Consider the following 22,119-nt stretch of genomic DNA (forward strand, 5'->3'; position numbering starts at 1 on the left):
TTTACTGTAGAGTTATCTGGCATTAAACTAAGAACTAATGGATTGCATTTGATTTTTAACTTGTAGATGTCATACCGTCTGAAAATGTACAGACCATCCTTTAAAACATTTGTCAGTGAGGATTCTGGGACAATGATAGCAGCAATAGTGTACTTTTTGAATCTCCTAAATCTCCCAAGAAACTGGGTAACACAATGAAGATGGCAAAACCAGTGACTCACAATGCCTACAGCAAAATCAGGAGAGAAGCCCCAAACATAAGCAGGGGAAAACAGCTCTTTGACAACTACCAGACCTGCATGGCATCGGCATCTGTGCAGGAAGAAGTTGGAGTAGGCAGAAGAGTGTGACTGCTGAAGCATAGAAAAAACCTGTTGACAGCGCATGCCCAGGGACAGTATGGTGAGCCAGTCTGAGAAGAGCAGCAGAAACTAGAAAGGAGCTAGGCATCATCTCATTGGTAAATAAATGCCAGCCAACTGCAGCATAAGGTAAGTAAGGTCTGGTGGTGCATTCTGGGCCCTATCCACCCTCCAAACAAACCAAAGCTCTCTTCCAAAATAAAGTCTCACTAAAGAGAAATGGCTCAAGCTATGAAATACAGATTAAAAGGGACAAAAGAAGAGAAGGTTCAGGCAAAAGTGGGAAGGAACAGAAGGGCACATTTGAGAATGTACCATATAACATTGGATGTATCCACCTTTAAAAAGAAACACAAAGAGAAAGCTTTAACTTAGACCAAGAAAGCTATCCTTGCTCATTCTTTCCTTCCTAAAATGACAGAACAACTATTTCACTAATAAACAGTAAAAGAAAAAGACCTTGGTAAAATCCTATACTGTTTTTGTGGTCAAGATAATTCAGAGGAAAGAATAAAGTCTTTTCAACAAAGACTTATGATACTGGGACAACTGCTTATACACATGCAAAGAGCCCTCTCAAAAGCAAAAAAATCAAGCTAGACCCCTCCTTCTTCATGTCATAAACAGAAATGAACTCAAATGCCTCACAGAGCAAATGGGACAGCCAAACAATAAAACTCTTAAAGCACAAGTAAATCTTTAAACCCTGAACTGTTTCTTAGACACAAAACCAAAGGCGAGAGGTACAAAAGAAAAAGTAGATAAACTGATCTATTATCAAATGAAATACTTTTATGCTTCAAATAATATCGAGAAAGTACACAAGCCTATACAATTTAAAAAATTTGTAAACCATACAGCTAATTAGTGACTCACATCTAGAACTCTCACAACAGCCAATAAGCGCATGAAAAATGTTTAACATTATTAGTCGTGAGAATACAAATCCAAACCGCAATGAGCTGTCACTTCATACTACTAGGCCAGTTAAGATAAAGAAGACGAACAATAAAGTGTAAGACTATTGAAACTCTGTTTTATTGTTATTTTTATTTTTTTCTCTTTAAAATAAAATAAAAAATAAATTTAAAAAAAGTATAGGTGAGGATATGAGAAATCAGAACCTTCACTTACCTGGCAGGGGCGATAATCATGTTCACTAAGAATCAGAAACCTCATACCTTGCTGACAAGAATATAAAATAGTGCAGCTAGTCTGAAGAACAGTTTGGCACTTCCTCAAGTGCTAAGTGGAGCTAACCATTTGATCCAACAATTCCACTCCTAGGTATATATCCCAGAGAAATGAAAACAGGCACACACAAAAACCTACACATGTGTTTCTAGTAGCCTTACCTATAATAGCCCAAAAGTGGAATCACCCAAATAAATATTCACTAAGTGATGACTAGATAAACAAAAGCAGTACATCTGCACAATGGGCTATTACTCAGCTATAAAAAGAATGAAGTACTGACACAAGCTACAACATGGACGACTCTTGAGGAAGTGAAGTAAAGTGAAAGAGGCAGTGCACATATTGCATGATTCTATGACATGTCCATAAACTGTCAATGGCAAATCTATAGATTAGTGGTTTCTAGGAGCTGTGAGAAGGGAAAATACTAATGGGTAGACCATTTCTTAAATTTGAAAATGTAGAATTAGGCCCTAATGACAACACATACCTTGGTGAACATACTATGAACCTCTAACAGTACATTTTAAAAGTGCTAATTTTACAGCATATAAACTGTATCTCAGTAAACTTGTTACTTTTAAAAAAGATATATTTTAAAAGTAATAGACAAATCAATAGATACATTTATAATGGCAGGCCCTGAAAAAGAAAACCAAAGCTATAATATGGAATATGAAAAATAATTCAAAAGAACTCTCCAAGCCAGATGCGGTAGTGTACACCAGTAGTCCCAGTCACTTGGAGGGGCTAAAGAAAGATGGCTTAAGCCTGCGGGTTGGAGGCTAGCCTGGGGAACATAGTGACAGCCTATCTCCTCTAAGAAAAATAAAGGGGTCTGGGATATAGCTCACTGGTAGAGTACAGGCTTGAGGCCCTGGGTTCAATTCCTAGTACTGCAAATCAAATAAAACTGACCAAGAAAAATAAATCATTTTATCACTTAGATTTTTTAAAAAGATCAAGTCCCAAGTAAGGAAAAGAAAATCTCATTAATCATTCACTACACCATGCAACTGCACATGCTGGTATAGTTAAAAGGAAAAAAGGGAATTCCAAGTACAGGTAAGGATGCAGAGCTATAGGAACTTGCATATGTGACTGGTAAATTATAAACTGGGACAACCACTTTGAAAACTGCTTGGTAGTATCAAAGCTGAAGGTAGGCATATCCCATGACCAAGTGATTTTATTTCTAGGCAAATATCCAACAGAAATGACCGTCCATCAAAAACAACTACGGCTATGCTCATAAAGGAACTATTTATAATTGTCCTAAAATGGAATTAACCCAAATACCAGGCAGAATGGATAAATTATGGTATATTTATAGAATACAATGGATATAGTAGAGAAAATGGATATAGCAGCGAGAATGAACAATCTATAGCTATTTTCAAATATATGAATCTTAGAATGTTAAGCAAAAGAAACCAGAGACGTATATATTCATTTTATGAAATACAAAATATTAAAAAAGCTATAAGCAAATTAGATAAAAACTTATAACAAAAAAGATTGCTAAATATATCAGGAAATAGTTGGGTCAAATATTTCATCTACACAGTAGACTATTATGTAGCCAGAGAAAAAAGCAGGATGCATTATACCTGGGTAAAAGATCACAATTTAAAAAAGAAAAAAAGCAATATGTTGTCAAATATTAAAATATGTGATTATGGCCCTCTATAACTTTTTTCAAGTTTTATTTTAAAAACATAGTTATTCAAGGATTAATCTTATTTTACCCTTCAGAGAGAAAAAAGGCAAATGCAGTTAACAACAAATACTGTTCCATAATATATTAATTTTTCATATGATGCTGCAAATTAAAACCCCAAATTGGTTATTTAAAATATTTCTTAAAAGTTAAGTCAGGTGTGGTGGTACACAGCTGAAATTCCAGCACTTGGGAGGCTGAGGCAGGAGGATAGTAAGTTAAAGGCTAACCAGGGCAATGAAGTAAGATACTCTTTCCAAAATGAAACAAAGCAAAACACAAATATTTTTTCTTACCTTTAAGAGCACTTCTACCCAAATAGCAGAGAGGCAGCATGGCAAACCTGAGGAGAGGCCTGGAACCTAATCTTTTGTTTTAGGTCTTCTAGTACCTAGTTTTTAGGATTTGGAAAAATCACTACATTACACTAAGCTTCTACTTCCTTATTGATAAAACAAAGGCTATGTACCAGTGGTTCTGAAGCTTGACTGTACACTGTAACAACCTACAATCTTTTAAAAAATACGCTATTGCCCAGGTCTCTCCCTAACATAATTTGAATTAATTTGTTTGGGGCACCGGGCAAGCAATGAAAATTTTTAAAATTGCCAAGGTGATTCTAATAATGTGTGAACAAGATTGAAAACGATAAAATTAGATAATGTCTATAGGTCTCTGAAGCTCTAAAATTCTCACACATAAATAATTTGCAAAACGTATTTGCCAAGGGCTAGGGATATAGTTCAGTGGCACAATGCCTGCCTGGCAAGTGCAAAGTCCTGAGTTCAATTCCCAATACAAAACAAAACAAAACAAAACAAAAAACTACCATATTTGCCAAAAGAATTGTAATCAAAGCAAAGGGCTTCTTTGATGACAGACAGCATTTGATTAAGCAAAAATAGCTCATCATGGTCCACTTGTGAGAATAAATATTGTATGGTCAAGGAACTCACAGTAATTTTTCCTAGGCTCATGTTATATACTTGGTTGAATAGTGTTCCTCTAAAGTTCATGCCCACCTGGTATCTGTAAATGTGACCTTATGTGGAAAGATTCCAGATGCAAGACCTCAATTTAAGATGAGGTCATAGTGCATTAGGACAGGCTCTCAATTTAACATGATTATTGTCCTTGAGAGAAAAATATGGACACAAAGACATGGTGAGACAAACGGGCAGAATGCCACCTAATGACACAGACAAAGACTGGAGTGAGGCAGCCATGCCAAGGAACACCAAGGGTTGCTGGTAGACAACAGATTCTCTCTCCAAACCTCTGAAAGTACCCAGCTTGCCAACAGCTCCATTTTGGAATTAGTAGCCTCCAAAATTGTGAGAGAATAAACGTCTGTTGTTTTTAGCTACTTATTTGTTATAGCAGCAACAGAAAACTAATACAAATGATTTTTCAAAGCTTGGGTAATTGGAGAGTTCTACATTAGTAAAATTACTACCAATAGGAAATACACTGATATAATAGTGAGGTGTTTGATAGAGAACTGGGAAATAATTATGCCTCAACTTGAATCAGAAGAAAAATAGTTCCAAGGTTAAAATAGCTTACTATATGACTTGACTGAAGACACAACTTTTTCAGAAGTGTGACTATTAAAAGCAAAGTAAATGTAAAGAATCAGAATCTTACAAAGAAAATGAAGAAAGTACCCATTTAGTATTGTCCAGGGGATTGGTGGGGGTGGTCTCAGCTAACAGATTGTGAGAATTACTACTCCATGGCAAGGCTATCTCTATTTGAAGATGAATGAATCAAGCTATCTTAGCTTGATGCCACTAAATATTCAAATTATAAAACTTCTTTTGTTCTAATTCCTTGTTCACCAAGCAATCTTCTGATTATAATTTGGCTTCCCATGTGGGCTGTCTACAGGGAAACAATGAGCTGCTCAGGCCAGCAGGAGTATCTGGGCCTTCTGGCAGTTAGGTTTCTCACTGTAAATTAATAAATCGACGTTCTCCAATGTATCAGTGTCTTAGGAGCCTGTTAGTCCCACTCAGCACTCCTCTGTCTAATCAGCTCTAGTAGGCTGACAAAACTGAGTTCACTAAATATGCAAAAAAGAGGCTGGACACTGGCCGACAGCAAGTCACTGAGGTAAATGCTGCTAGATGGGATGGGTTTGGGTCAGCAGTCAGCCTTCCGCAAGTACCCCCAACTTCAGAGCATGTTTTCATTTTATTTGTCTAGTATGTGCAGTAGGATCTCTTAGTGCTGTTTTAATCCAAGTATCCTCTCAATATTAAACAGAAAAGCTGCCAAATTAAGGAGGGGCTTTGAGACATCATTAAGAAAAATTTCAAGGCACATATAGACTAAAAAACTCCAAAAACTGCCTATTCTAAGCAATTACCACATTAACAATCTTAATTTTGTCACTCTATGGTAAATATGGTTCTGATAAGTGTTTATTCTTATTCAAAAGCCACTTCTATATTGAAATACAGCAAAGTGCAAGAACAAAAATATCAACCATCTATCAACTAGCTGTGTGGTACAACAAAAGCAAGTATCAACCAGTCCACTAGCACAGATAAGTTCTTTTTGCTTGATTAGGCCAGATGAACTCATTTTCAAACCCTGTTCTTAATATATATAAAGATGGAAGCCTCAAATTTAAAGCCAAAAGGAGGTTGGTAACCCAAAGTCCTGAGATTTAAAACCAATCAATGTACAAATAAATAAAAGAATCTTTTCAACTGTCAAACAGGAAGTTGGCCAACAACCTAAAAAGATGTGTTTCACCCAGGCTTGGTGGCATATACCTGTAATCCCAGCTACTTGGAAGCTGAGCCAGAAGGACTGCAAGTTCAAGGATAGCAATTTAACAGACCCTGTCTCAAACTAAAAAGTAAAAAGGACTGGGGATGTAGCTCAGTAGTACAATACCCTTAGTTTAATCCCCAGTATCTCAAAAACAAAACCTCCCCAAAATACATATATGGGGTGGCTGCAATTATACACAGACCATCTAGACATCAGCAACTTATATGGCTGTTTTTTCAATTCTATATTTTGTTTGGTTTTACAAGCTAAATTACATACTTTTTTTGCTTATGGGTGCGTGAATCTTTTCTTCACCTTTTTCCAATCTATACATCTCATTAAAAGAACAAAAATTCAAGAACAATATAAGAAGCAGATGATTTTGTAAATATATTTCTATTCTGCATGGACCCCACTAAGAGGAAAAAGAGGAATGGAACACTGTTAAGTTCCTTTTACCTTCTGGACACCATATCAAGCAGCTTTTCCAGACATTCCTTCGCTTATACTTAAGGGTAAGTGCTATTTTCATGGCTACTAATGCTAAATCTGAAAGTGTTCAATTATAAAAGTCAAGCGTGGAGAAACAAAGTCTTCTCACACATTTCATGTTCAACTAAAATGAAGCACCAAGACAGGATAACAGTGAATACTACTTTCATCTCAGATTTCTGAGGTAAGCACTCAATACATGGGAGTTCTTTAAAATAGTTAAAGATACCCCATAAGATGAGTAGGTTTTCTCAAAGAACAAAACAAAATCTCTAAATTGCTTCATGAACTATTCAAAAAGTCAACATTTAGAATAAGCTAGCAGGACAGAAAAAAATTAAAGCTTAAAATTTAACTTAATTTAAATAGAATCTGATATATGGAGTGTACAGTTTTACTAGCAATAATATAAGACTGCAGAAAAACTCCATAGCAAAGTTAAGCAAAGTCTACTACAGTATATAATATTCCCTGTCTGGATTTGTTTTGAGACTTTCAACCAGACAGGAAAAAGTCAATTTGTTGGAAATGCTGGAGGATCAGGAAGCATTTATCACATAAATGGGTGTTTCAAATAACTGAACCTATTAAGACCTAACTACTTAAATAAACAAATAATTCTGTAATAAATAATTTTACATAATAATAAAAATATGCACCCATGCCTTTTCATAATGCTTTCTTAATGATTCAAGTTTATTATGTATAGCTTTATGGTACAGGACTTCTTCTAAATCAGTTTCTGTCTTTTCTCCATCTCATATCAGCTCTATGAGGCGCTCTAGTTTTGAATAGGTCTCTAAGCTCTCCAGAAAGCAAATGTATGGCTTTTGTGTTGGGCTGAAACACAACTGTATGAGGTACCATGCAAGATACTCAGGGGCTTTTTCTCTACTTTAGAATAAATAGTTCTATGCTTGGAAAGTCTGAAGTGGTGGGAAGACTGGTCTTCGATCATGTCTGGATTTACTATACTTGTCAGCACACTTCTATGAAAACAACATCACTCATGCTCTGTATAGCTTCTTACCAGGTCTAATTTACTAGCAAACAATTCTAAGCTATTTAAAAGCTGTCTTTTCTGTGATTGTACAGCACCACCTTGTGTCAGAAACCTGACCAAATGAGCAGACCATCTGTATATTTAGATACCTTAGTTGTCCAAAGTTTTACTGTCCAGTCAAATGAAGATGTGACAAAAAGGTGTGAGAAGTCTACTGCTCCAACAGCTGCGTGACAGTGGATGCCAGTGATTGGTCCTTGGTGTCCCTCAAACATCTCACTGATTCCAGCTTTGCTATTTCATAAAAGTGAAAATGTTAGGGAAATCTCTTATAAGGACACTATTTATAAACACATTCTATTGTGGGTTTGTATATCAGACCTTGACTTAATTTCAACAAACTTAAGTGTGTACTTATAATGCAACCGAATGACCTATGTTGAGTGTTACTCCACCCAGACCTGACCACACTAGTAAAGGCGTAAATATATTTTAGAACTAGAAACATCATGCTGTTGACAAGAGAACTCAAAAGTCCAATATCTGAGTTGGCAGAATAGAGACAAAAGGATGCTACATGTAAGAGAGGCAATCTGGGCTACTTTTTAAATCAAAAGCTTTGAAGTGAAGGTGATCTGTATCAGATGAAACTCAGGCACTCCATTTTTTTAAAGGAAGCAATTGATAAGGTACAGCTAGACAATTTCAAAATAGATTGAACAGCAGGAGAAATAGTCAATTTAAAATGTGTACGTGACATTACTGTACAATTATCAGGAGGCCTGAACTAAAGCTCAAAGTCCAAATAAGTTAAAAATGGGAAAATGGCTGAAGATCTTATTTATAAATTTGAAGACCAGTACGCTGCAAGTACATAGAGTATTTTATATTGCTGAATTTCCCTCTCTATGACTAACTTCTGTGAGTGTATGTACACACAAAACGACAATACACTACAATCCACAAAATTTAGAACATATCATGAATCCAAAGTACTTAAAATTTAACTTTTAACTTTATATACCTAAATTCAGTCACAAATAATGAGCAGCTCTAGGACAGATTTCCATTTAAATAAGGGCCTATCTGATTCACTAAGTTACTCAAGGGAGAATTTTAAGTAATTGCAAATTCTAGTTTAGGTTTACCTGCCATGACGGCACGCTGTATACACAGAACCTTCTTCACTCCCAACAACAAAGTTGTTGACATCTCCAACAGGGAAGGACATAGATGTCACAGCTACTGCCTTTGACTGTTTATGAACCAACTCCATGCTATCCTACACGGAAAAAATTGAATATATGCAAGCATTCAATTTTAAGTTTTCATAGAAAACTTCAGTTTTAACCAATTTATAAACCACTATTTTATTATACTATTTATGCAAATATACCTTAGTTAAATGAAGGATGTCTAGAAATAAAATATATGCACAGCAAACTATATTTAGCATGTTTAGGCTTATAACTTGTTACAGTAATTAAAGCAGTTTATAAATAACATATATTAGGGTATATACACACTTAAAACAACACTAACCTCAAAATTTTAACCTACCTGTGGATGAGAAAGCATGTCCAGACTCCATGAACAAATTTTTCCATCAGTAGAAATGCTAATCAGATTGTGTGCATTTTGTGTTCCGACAACATTTACACAATAGACAGGGTGCTAGAGACATTAAATGAAGTTTTTAGGGATTATTTTACTAAAAAATACAACAAAAGTTTTAGTCTAATCATAGGTATTTTGTTCTAACTCAAAAAGTCATAACTTAAAGGTATTTTTAATATGAAGTTTGCTATTTTTCTGTGGATTAACAAAAGACTGTCTTAGAAAAGATGAGTTTCTGGTAAACGGAACCCTAAAAATACAGAAAAAAGTGTCGTTCTTGGTTGCTAAATGAATTCACACTTCAAAGGAAGCACATTCTGAAACCAATCTAATGGGCATCACTAAGTAGTTAATAGTGAAGAGCATGGAAGTCTAATGGAAATAACCTTATTTACTTACTGTGTGTGCAGCAGCCGACAGTGGCGTTCTTTGCACTGGAGTTCTTTTGTTGCTACGGTTATCCCAAAGCACAATTTGGCCTGAATATGTACCACCAACAACAAGATTTGGATGAAATTTTGCAAACGTAGCAGACATCACAGCTGACTATAAAAAAGTAGGATTTTTATAACAAAAATTTAAATGGAAAAAAATCTGACAAATTATAAAAATAAATGTATGCATCAAAGGCATTTCTCTCTTTGTTGTCAGGTACTGGAAGTTATAAAACAAGTCAATAACTTCATCAACATTTTCATTTTGTTTCAGAAATATAAAAATATACCTTTAGAATATTTTTTGCTTAAAAATCAAATGTAATGATTGGTTACATAAATATGTTAAATATGATAAATATGTTTAAGCAATTTATCAAAGCAAAAAATTATTTCACTGATTCTAAGATTAAAAGATAACTGGTCCTGTGATTGACCTCTCACTGTAACCTGACAGTAGAACATATACTAGTTTTGATTTGGGTATTTACTCAGGATTATGACATTATTAAAGATTTTAACTTATACAACCAGCAAAGACTTGCACATTCTAATCTTGTACTAAATCCTCTTTAAAAATCTGCATCTGTTTCCTACTTCAACCATATGTTTCTACTTAAAATTATCTAGTTCCCACTCCTCAGGCAATGTATAACTAATTCAGTGGGGCAACCATCTAATTCTATATTCAGCAAACAAGTTCCTCAGAAACTCCCCATAGAAAGAACATTTTATAAAAGATTCCTTTTATATGATCAATCACAACAAAGGACTTTAGGTGTGATTAAACATTATAAGAGATGTTAGAAAAGCTACAAAAGACAGATCATGCTGAACTAAGAAGTCTTCAGTTTTCTGTTAACATCTGTTTGCAAATATGGAGCAGTTTAGTAAATGCCAATCCAATGAAATCATTATGTTGACAAGAAAAGAAAAAAGGCACTTGTCTAAATTCATTAATGAACCCTTAAACTTGGAGAAGACTGTTAAAAGACCATCTCACCTGGCAGTGGAACACATACTCTGGGGTAGTTTTTTTGTATTTCATATTCCATACAAGGGCCACACCATCAGGCTCATGAGGAGCATCTTCATTATTATTATAGGAAGCCACAAGTAACTCTGGATACTGCTCATAAGAATCAAGTGGAAAAGAAAGGTCATGTATAATAAGAGCTATTTTATGTTCTTAGTTATTTGACTTTCTTTATAAGATTATTCTGAAAATACAAAGTCTAAGTCTACAAATACAGTCTAAGTCTGTTTTTCTTTACCCAGAAAAACAGCTCTACAGTTACGTTCATTGGGATAGCAGCACAATTTTGAATTAGTACAGCTGCTTATTTGAAATGTTTTAACATTAAAACATTTAATTTTAAATTTTACACAAAGTATTTGGTAAGTAACTGAAATAAAACCAAGTTTGGCATGAAGTCTTAAATTTCAAAACTAAATAATACTTCTAATTTCTTCCAAAGTACATAAGGCAAAATGAATATGACAACATTAGAACCATCTTCTATTATTTTAAATGATATTGATTTGATTATTAAAAAAACTCCAATTGAAATAAAACTCTATACTAATTACAATTAAAAACTGAGTTAATAGCAACTAATTTTGTTATATTTTACCTGAGATGACCAATCCAAACAACTAACAACCCGATGCTTTGACCAACGTTCATCAAAAAATTGTCGATTTAACGATAGTTTAGCACCTGCTTGAATCTCTCTATATAGAAAAAGACAAAACCCCAAAAAAGATTGTTATAACTTTTATCACTCTTAATCTTAAAATAATTTAACAGTGCTGAAGCTATAATCCTAGCAATTAAACATTACCCTTCTTTGTCTTCCAGATCTCTCCCACTGTAGTCAAAGAAGATGTTAATTTGCTCAGAAAGAGCTCTTTCTACAATTCTTGTAGAATGGTCAAAGAAACTTAAAAATTCCTCTGAGTGCAAGATTTGTTGTTTTTCTTCTTCAGTCAGCTCATGAGGGGGAGCTGGAAAACAAATTTTTTTTTGAAGTATGACTTGTATCAGCTAAATCATATCAACTCACTATCACACTTTGGATCAAGGAATATCACACATTTTTTAACTAGATTCACCTCTCTGATTTAGGGGATTTTATTTTATTTATAAAACAATAGAGGAAATTGTAGGAGAAATTAACAGAAATTTTAGAAGCTAAATTCTTTAAGGTACCTTTACTGTCATTTTCTTCATCTTTTTTAAAAGTTTTTTCTTCTTCAGGTTCAATAAGTGGTTTAGGAACCACTACATCATCTTCTTCCTCTTCATCTAAAAAAAGAACAATTAAATAAATTATTTTCATGAAAATAGTTGATAACTTTTGAGAAATAGTATTTCAGACAGTATCACAACACTCTAGATAAAAGAAAAAGTATACCACCGTGATAAGATAGAACAAGTACAAGTAAATTTTACCAAAGGAATGTTAAAGAAAAATTAGGTGAAATCTCTTGATTTTTATATATACCTGATCAACAGTCAAACTAAATTCTGTGGCTACATAAGCAGGAATAAGACATACAAGCAAGTAGAATGAATTCCTCTTGGAAGTCTCTAAAAGCTTGCAAGCATTTATCATTCTAGACAGAACAACATGCAACTCCTGCATAGTTTTATATAGCATGCTGACACATTAATGCTGCAGAATGAAGAAAATCAAATGTCTAAAATAGCCCACAGAGCTGGCTGTTTACTTGTGATCTGAAACCATCAGCGTCTAAATGGGTCTTCATATGGCATAAAGACGGCTTACATTAACTCTCAGGTTGCTATTTGAGACGCAGATTTTAAAGATAATAGCTATGAGACCACATTTTCAATTCTGTCATTTTAAATGCAAGTCTGATTATCTACCATTGTACATGAGGCAATAAGCAGTTAAAATAATGTTTTAATTTTAATAAAAATATATATTGAGATCTACAATGTTTATGACTTTTTAAAATTGCTAAATCTCTTGCATAGCCAAACTAACTTAAAATAATGTATTTTAAAATATTATAGGAATATAACCCTGCATACCTTCTTTTGCTACAAACCAAAATATATTTTTATGATGAAAATGCTTATTTTTATTGCCTAACCATGTGTTATCTGTCTATAAGGAGTAGCAGCAGGCATCTGCTACAGAGTGCATCTCAAGTAATGAGAGCCTATTCAATAAGACTTGTTAGTAATAGTCATTCCCTTGACCCATGTACAGAATTATCTGAAACACACACATACACAACATACACAAAAGAATGGTCAAGGATGGGAACCAGCTGCCAAGTCATGGTCCCAGCAGCCAGGCCAGCTGACTAGATAGCAACAACCAGATGGTACTGCTGGGATTGTGTCTTTCTGATACAAGGTGGCAATGGGATGGCATAACATTCTTCCGCTTGACTGCTTCCAATCCTGTGCCTTTCCCCAATGGCGAGCCTGTGCAATTACCCGCACTCCAGGAGGCCTAGAGACAAGCCTTTACCCTGCAAACAAAATGCAGCTTGTAGGCCACACCAGCTGCCAACCCACACACAGTGTTAGGTCTAGAGAGCTATGAAAATCTTTCTAACTCTATAGTATAAGCAATAAAAATATCTGTACCTGTGGAAAGAAAGCTTTAAATGACACTGTATAATGCACACAATGATACAACCTCCAACTTAATCAAAATGATAATGACGTATGCCAATCCTACATTACTTGAAATTGAGCGATTTTTACGTTCTGACAAGTTTACAGAACTAGGATAAATGGCACGAATGATTTCAATATATGCTCATACTTTGAACCAAATGGTGAAGGTTAAAATTTTTCCTTTCAAGGGCCTCAATCAGCCACAAAGGAAAACAGTAATCACTGTCTTTTCAGCCAGCCCAACCGCATTTGTCAGCCCTTTCTCCGTCAATGCAGCCAGAGCAATCAACCTGCCAAACATTCAGAATGGAAAAACAATCTGAAAATACAGGGTATAATGCACCTGCCAGTGAAAATGGCCATTTCAAGAAAAGCTAGTGATCTCAGTGACCCTGCTGAGGAGGCGGTGGTGCAAAGGGGAAAGAACACGTAAAAGAATTCTTAGTGATCGCCACTCTCTTGCACATTGACACTTCCTTACAAAGCATGCCAATTACAGCTTTTGTGCTACTTAAAAAAATGAAAGCTTTTTTGGGCAAAATAATCACATAGAGAAACAGAAAGACACTACTCCTTTTTGATAAATTCTCATATACAATGAATTATTAATCTGAAAACAGCATAACTGATGGCAATTCTATACCATATATATCAAATATTAGGATACAATTCTGCCACAAAGTTGTTTGCAGGTGTAATGTAATAAAATAATTTAATTATATCAAACTTAAATATGAGTTTTAAAATAGAACATTTACTTGAAATAAAAATTTAATCTGAGAAAAAAATATATACATACCTATATTTCATTTTCTGCTAATACCATCTGCTTTTCTAATCAATTTTGTTAACTAGTAGGAGTCACGACTACTGAGTCAAGACAGAGATTTTGAGTTACCATGGACAGGTCATTCTGGGCACTGAATCATAAATTACAGCCTCCTACCCACATCTCAGTCTCCTCCTTCAACTCTGTTGTATTATATGGCTTCTAAGTACCATTTTCAATGACAGGTGTCAAATTCCTGTCATAATGCATATGGTCAGTGCCTTACTGCTAAGTGACCTAATAATCTCCATATTTAACAGAAAGGACACTCTTCCTTTTAAAATTTAAAATGTAGATGAAGTATGTTAGTGATCAGTTATCTCCCTAGAATACAGCACTTGCCATCTATATGTGTCTATATAAATTGTTGTAGTTTAATATGTATGAACTATTTAAATACATCTCAATATTTTAGAATCCATGTACATATCTCCCATTTTATATGGATTAAAAATGAACATAAGAATTGTAATTGGTACTCAAAATCCAAGCTTCAGAAATTACTAAACTGAGTAATTTCCAGGAACCTAAAAACAAATGATATGTTCTTCTTAAAAACTGCAAAATGTAGTATTTTTTGTCATAAAGCTGATCCTAATCCTAGCATTCTGGGAGGCTAACTGGAGGATTCCATGTTCATCCTTGGCCTGGAAAAATGGTGACTTAGCATTTAAAAAAAAAATAAAATAAAAATAAAAAATTAAAGGGCTGGAGATATAGCTCAATGTGAAGACTCCGGGTTCAATTTCCAATATGGAAAAAAAAAAGTTCTTCTGAAACAAATATACTTCTCTTATTATAAACTAATACAATAGTTACTAAATGATTATTGCTATAGCCAAAAAAACATAATATTAATAGTTCTAGAGATTTTCTAAGCTAGTTCCTGTTACATGATAAGCTATAATATACTTAAAACTGGAAAGATTTAACAGTACAGAAAGACTGAAAAATAAGACTGCCATGCCACATCAATTTGCTGATGAATATTCATTACAATATGCTAAGTGGTTAACTCCATGCTTTCTCTGACAGGAAATCTAAGGTTACAAACCGAGCAGTAAAGAGTGCAGCAAAGTAGCAGTTACTTTTGAAATGACAAATCTCTTGTCAATGAATTCTAAAACTAGGTTTAATGAACCATTGAATTTTTACTTAGAGTTAACATCAAAATTGTGATGTATTTTGGTGAGATGGAAAGAAAAGCTGTTCTGCAAATTAGGCTGCAACTAGAAATAACACCAACCAGTGAAATTCCAGTTGTTGGAATAATCTGTTACAGTGGACTAGGTTAATCAAAGTCAAATCATCTATGAAATGGGTGGCTTTTGTTAAACTCAAGGAATAAGTCTTCAGAACAAGTTTTCTTACCTACATGTCATGTTATATTTAAGATATATTTAATAAATGATAAAGTAGATATTGAGTTATTTTACATAGTTTAAAAGGTAATATGCAAATAGATCTTAGAAAAGTCTTACTAATCATGTACTGCTACTTATCACTTATGATTCACAATATGAAATGAAAAACAAATCCCACATTAGTGCATTGTTTAGGAAATACATTTATTTGTTAGCTATCAATTCATTATGTTGTTTTATTACACTGGTATATCCTTTAAAGATAATTCAGTATCTCATGAAGAATCCCTAACTTACAAAGTAGTCCAATTATTCAGGGTACAAAGGAAATTGCTAATGAGTTCTAAAAACCAGGAAATTTGCTGCTTACAAAATATGATTCACTTTTAAAAATTCACCTTGTGAATAACTTTGCAGACATCAATAAAAATATGAGGTGGAAAGGCTTCTATCACTAGTTTAAAAGTACAAAATAGAAATAATTCATTTTTTTCTGGATTAGCATCATTTTGTTTTTTATTTATTTATTTTTGTTTTTGTTTTTTTCCGGTACCGGGAATTGAACTCACAACCTTGCGCTTGCCAGGCAGGCGCTGTGCCGCTGAGCTAAATCCCCAGCCCCATGGATTAGCATCATTTTGAATCTCTCCATTTCAATTTATTTGTCCACAGTGTTATCTTTCTATATCTTAAAAATCAAATCATACTGAAAAGAATATTTACTGAGGAAAAACTTTATCAATGTATCTACAGAATTCACTCTTTTAGAACAAGTCTCTAGAATCAGATGTAAGGTCACTTGTTATTACTTTAATAATTTGGGTCTCTAACAAGGTAAACATATGTAGTTGACTTTTTAATCAAGGAATATTCTGAATGTAAGAGAAAAATAAGAAATGAATGATATTTATACCATTTATTTTAACATGGAAGTTACCTCTCTGCACAGCCTTTCCAGTATAAGACTATTCTCTGTGATCTTGATGAGAAAAGGAAAAATGTCACATTTTTCTGAGGTCATCGTTTCAAATATCTTGATTATATTCTTTTAATTAAAGATTAAGAATGGATGGTAGAATTTTCAGTTAATAGTAATCCTCACAGATTGAGGGTTAAAACTAATTTAACAGATTTATTGTTTATACTAGAATTTTTAAAAATCCATTTTTCTTTTTCTGTTTTTTTTTCCAGTACTGGGAATCGAACTCATGACATTGTGCTTGCCAGGCAGGCACTGTGCTACTGAGCTAAATCCCCAGCCCCTTAAAAAACCCATTTTAGATAAGGGTAATAGTGTATTAACCAGAAGGCTCACAAATTTGTACTACTTGGAGAGTGTAGATTTCAATAAGACCATGCAATAAATGACTGAGATTATTTACATAATAATAATTTTCTATATATTATAAATGGTAACCAACACGTATTAAGGAAAAATATCTGACCAGGAAATAAATACCAACAATAGATACAAAGCCCCCTCACAGTAAGAAAGTAAAATGGAATATGGAAAATGGGACTTCACTGAAAATGAAGTGCCAGGTTCTAGCTGTAGCCCCAGTATTTTCTTCCATTGTGGACGCAGGTTCATTAACTAAGTTCCCAGGTCTTCATTTTCCACAGATGTAAACCTACTGATTGAATAACCTTTAGGATTTCTTCCTCCTTTAAAAATCCTTTTTCCTAAAAATAACAACCCCTCAAAAAAGCCATACTGAAGAGGAGTAAGAAAAAAATGCCATTTTCAAAAGGGTTAAAACTTTTAAAAGGTAAGGGGAGAAAGTAACTTTCAAGAGTCTATCTGTGGGCACCACTCCTGCCAGAAGTTGTTTACCTGTGGAGAAGGAAATTGACTGAGGTCACATGGTCCTAGTCAATTTCATTCACAGTAGGTGCTTTAAAACAGCAAAGCACCTCAGCTCAGAAACAGCACTACCAACTTATAGTGTAAACTTGAAAGCAAGTAGATGGTGACAATGGGGTTGGGGGTGGGGAAGGTAGAACGAAAACTGCCTTTTAAAAGAACAGGTCTGGCATTTAAAAAAGTGGAAGACAGTTAAGATTTCTGACCAATTTTCACCTTCAATTTGGTAACTAACATTACTTCACTGACTCTACTGCCAACCTAAATTTACTGTGTTACACTCCAATTGTGATTTCTCCAATTTTTTCTCATGATGTTTGAAAATTTGTTCAATAATTTAAAATTTCTTAAAATTTTTTGTGATGCAGGATCCAACACATGGCATTATGCACTCTAGGCAAACAGTCTACCACAGAACTACAATCCTAGCCCCGTTACACAGCTCTTAAACAAGAGCCAATCAGTGGTTTGAGAACCACTGTATTGAAGCAATGTACAGTTAAGCATAAAGAGCCTGCATTACAAAATCTTAATTTGAAATTTTTTCTCTTTTCTTCTAAAACTTCTACAACTTGGGAAAAGAGATTTTTGTAAGGGTCTCAGACATGAAATTAATTGTAATGATACAGAAAGGAAATCATCTCATTTTTATAAGTAGTAGCAAAGCTTAAGGATGACCTCAGGGTATCAGGATAGGATTCTCATTCTTCTTCACTTAAATACCTCAACTTGTAACAAAGGACCACAAAACAAAAGAAGATAATCTAGTACCTTCATATATACTCAATAAGCTTCATATAAACTTCACACATAGTTCATATGAACTTCATATATACTTAAATTAAAGGAATCAATGAATACTTGCTAGATTGCAAATTTAGTAAACAAGCATGGGCTCTTATAAATTAACATTTAAGTATAGTCTACAGAAAAATTTAAAAGGTAATAGCAGGGCTGACATGGACATAACCATTAGAAGCTGGGCTCAGGTTACCCATTCTGTCATTTTCTTTTTCTGCCAGTTATGGTAAGAAAAATTCTAACGCTAGGGAAGACTACCATTGCTTATTCATTATTATGAGGCTAGCACTACAAATGATTGTCATCCTGATGTGGAAACACCAAGAAATAAACTAACCATTTTTCAAACTACAGTTTAAACCAATAAATTTAGTGTGTTGTGGTCAACATCTGAGGAACAAAGATGTTGCTTCATAAAACTTTCATTTCAGTTACAGTTCTGCAGCTGTTTGCACTGGATTATAACTTGTAATATTTACTGTAGGTTACTAACATAAAAGCATGAAAGTTGCTGCTTCATGGCAGCATGAGAGAGACAGCGTATCTTAGAATCAGCCAGACATGGTTTAGGATCATAACTACTAGTTTTGTGACCCTTGATAAACAACATATTCAGGTCCAGCTTTTTTACACATAAAGAAGAACCAATACTTAATTTTCAGGGCTTTGGTAAGGGAAATGATAGAGGTAATATAAAGTGCTACACACTGTGCTTGATATGTAGCGAGTACTCTTTGCTGTCATAATTTTCAGTCATCAATTTAAACATGAAGTTTAGAGAACTGTTACAAATGAATAATTCAAATAATATATTTAAAAGATGCTGACAGGTTCAATTTTGCTCACTGTATTCAGAGGGACACAGAGAAGACAAAAATCACAGCATATGTTTGTATTTACATAGGGATATAAATACAGAATTCAAGAAGGCTATAAAAGAGAATCTATAATGGTTTCATTTCTGTACCTAAAAGCAAATAATGTTCGGGACATAGTGATATTAAAACCAATTGAGATTAGTCATACTTTTCACCCAAATTACATCACTAGTTACACTGTAGCATTAACACTGGAAAAGAGCATACTGTTGCAGTAGCTGCTTTCAGGGTAAAACATGAAAATAAACATCCCAAGTAGGCAAAATCATCCTCCTGAGCAGGTAACAGCAATTAATTTCTTCACCAAATATTTGAGTACTCACTACGTGCAAGACACTGTTCAAGCCAGGAATCATAGTAAGGAAGAAACAGTTACGGTTACGGAAAATTTGGCAAGGAAGCTCAAGTATATTGATGCTAAAAGCCTTGCCCTGAACAATTTCAAACTGAAAAGAACTCTGTTTATCTTGTACCTGTGGGTCATCAGCTTCTTTAATAAACTATGGTTTTTATTTTAAAAATTACTTGCAAAATAAAAATGAGAAAAATAAATTTTTGAAAAATGTCAGTCTTATATAGCACCAGTTACATATTCAAATTAATTCAAGGGAAGTTAGTTACATGTTCACATTTTAAAATTTATAAGTGCCTTAAAAATAAGCAGTTAAAATGCAAATTTCAAGTGGGACAAAGTCCCATGTGTCAGTGTATGCACACACAGAAATACAGAATTTCTGAAACATATATTAGAAAATAGGATATATTTATTGGAAACAATGTATTAATGACTAATGCATAGTGGTGTCACATCCATTTCTTCTTTATTTCATTTATATACTTTCTAAATTCTCTATGTATTCTACTATAATAATTAGAAAAAACATTTTAAAATATTTTCACTTAAATCCAATTATAGCTATCTTTTAATAGGCATTATCCAAAATAGCTTCAGAGTGCTTTACATTTCAAACATCTAAAATGCATTTCCTAAGTATGATGGACTAATGAAAAATACAATCTCCATATTATCAGATAAAAAAGGCTAATTTATTTTTAAATGAGCCACTGTGCCCTCGTTGTGGATATTCTGCTCACCTTGTGAGTTAACATACTTAATAATGTAGCTCCAAGAAGGCAGACATTATAATACTAAAATTAATGTACTAGCTAATGAAATGTTTCTGAAAGTTACAGAATCCTATCAATTTAGTATTTTCTATACTGATAAGTCCATACTATTTTTCCTTTTTGCTTTCTTTTCCAAAATTTGCTTATGTCTCAACTAAGTTTACCACCACTGGCTTTTTTTCACTGTTAAGATGAGGATTTTGCACTTACAAAAGTGCAACCACTGAAGCAGTAGGAATGAAAAAATTGTTTCCATAGAAATGAACATTTACATGGTCAATAAAAAATTTCTGGATAAAAATATTACTGTAATTTCCACAAAAATTTTAAAACATTGCATGTTGATAATGTCAACTCCTTTTGGGAAAAAGAGAAGGGAAATGTAAGATATTTATTTCATTTCCATCTTTAGAGAACTGAAAAAGCTGTTAAAAGTGTATGTGACAGGGGCTGGGGATTTAGCTCAGTGGCACAGCGCCTGCCTGGCATGCGCAAGGTCGTGAGTTCGGTTCCTGGTACCGGAGAAAAACAAAACAAAACAAAACAAAACAAAACAAAAAAAACAAAGCAAAAGTGTACGTGATGACCTACTGTTATGTCAAAAGGCAAACAGCTATAATGTGTTCTTTTGAGATAAACACAAATACAAAAATTTAAATTTTTTCTTTGGTAATAGCTATGGATTTTAAGGATCTGCTCACCCCCACTTTTTTGCTTATCTGTATCTTTGTAGCTTTCTGTAATGGATGTAGTATTACATCTCTCCTCAGCAGAGAAACATAGTAATTTAACTGAAATTCTACAGATAAATTAATTTAACATTTGATAAAGTTTTTATATTTGATTTTCTGTAACTAAGTAGGAAGGGATTTCCCTGGAAAAATAGAAAAAAAAGGGTCTTATGTACAAACTATTAAAAGGATACTTTATTTTGGGCCCACTATACCGTATCCATAATTCCAAAATTGTCAACAGCTCTAAAGTCCGTAATTCACTTGGTGGTAAACTCTGGGATGATCAGAGATAAAGTTACTTATCATCATTATTTATCTCACTTAGTATGTTTTCATCTTTTGCTGCCAAAATATGAATGCCTGAGATGCTGCTGAAATGTTAACCTGTAGTATAAATACCACTTTTCTAGAATTTGAAAAATTCTATTATACAGGTAGCTCCAAAAATCTTACAAAGAGATTGTGGACCTATATTAGAGAGTTCATGTAAACTTCTTTTATGTATGACATAAATTCATTAGCCTCTTTGGTTTAAAAAAATTATCATAATACTCTATGCTTGAATCATTAGCTATTTATCAGTATTTAAAAAATTAATCCTTAATTTGAAAATAGTAACTCTTTCTGATTTAAGAACCAAAGGACTTCACATTCAATACAATATCTGTGCATACATCTAATTACATACAGATTAAAGGCTACTAAATAATCTACATATTAGAAACCTTAGATCATAAGGAAGTTTAATAGTTAAGTCTAGATTTGTTCATTAGTATGAATAATGACAGCATATCAGAATGTATTATGCTTTACAGAAAATAATTTACATGACTTTCTTTACCATGGGACAGTCTGTCTTGGGAAGATTTACACTCAATGACAGGAATAGAACATTCTTAACCTTTTCTACTTTTAAAGAAATTACATTTCAGTGACAAAATAAAGACAGAAAAATTTATGTCAACCAAAAAAAGCCCCAAACATATAGCTTTAAACAGTTGTTAAAAGAGCAGGTTTAAAAATTCTTGAAAACAAAGTATCTATCTATCTATCTATCTATCTATCTATCTATCTATCTATCTATAAAGCATAAAGCATTAGTTTTATATTATTTCCTTAAGAAAATATACCCAAAACAAAAACAGAGAGAGAGAGAGGAGAAAGAGAAAGAGAAAGAGAAAGAGAAAGAGAAAGAGAAAGAGAAAGAGAAAAAGAGGAAGGAAGGAAGGAAGGAAGGAAGGAAGGAAGGAA

General features: G+C 33.6%; 1 protein-coding gene across 5 annotated transcripts in view; it reads right to left on the bottom strand.

Moving 5' to 3' along the window:
• Positions 1-22,119, bottom strand: part of Dync1i2 (dynein, cytoplasmic 1, intermediate chain 2) — a 51,221-nt gene that overhangs the window by 5,023 nt on the left and 24,079 nt on the right. For all 5 annotated transcript variants that reach the window (XM_013518774.1, XM_005393231.2, XM_005393230.2 and 2 more), the window contains 8 exons: positions 11,822-11,917; positions 11,454-11,616; positions 11,244-11,343; positions 10,613-10,738; positions 9,575-9,721; positions 9,119-9,232; positions 8,707-8,840; positions 7,708-7,852 (listed from right to left, as the gene is read on the bottom strand). In XM_013518774.1, the coding sequence (XP_013374228.1) occupies positions 7,708-7,852; positions 8,707-8,840; positions 9,119-9,232; positions 9,575-9,721; positions 10,613-10,738; positions 11,244-11,343; positions 11,454-11,616; positions 11,822-11,917 (1,025 nt within the window). The remainder of the gene's footprint in view (positions 1-7,707; positions 7,853-8,706; positions 8,841-9,118; positions 9,233-9,574; positions 9,722-10,612; positions 10,739-11,243; positions 11,344-11,453; positions 11,617-11,821; positions 11,918-22,119) is intronic.

The sequence above is a fragment of the Chinchilla lanigera genome, unplaced genomic scaffold (assembly GCF_000276665.1).
Source record: "Chinchilla lanigera isolate Chin_1 unplaced genomic scaffold, ChiLan1.0 scaffold00048, whole genome shotgun sequence".
NCBI classification, from domain to species: Eukaryota; Metazoa; Chordata; class Mammalia; order Rodentia; family Chinchillidae; genus Chinchilla; species Chinchilla lanigera.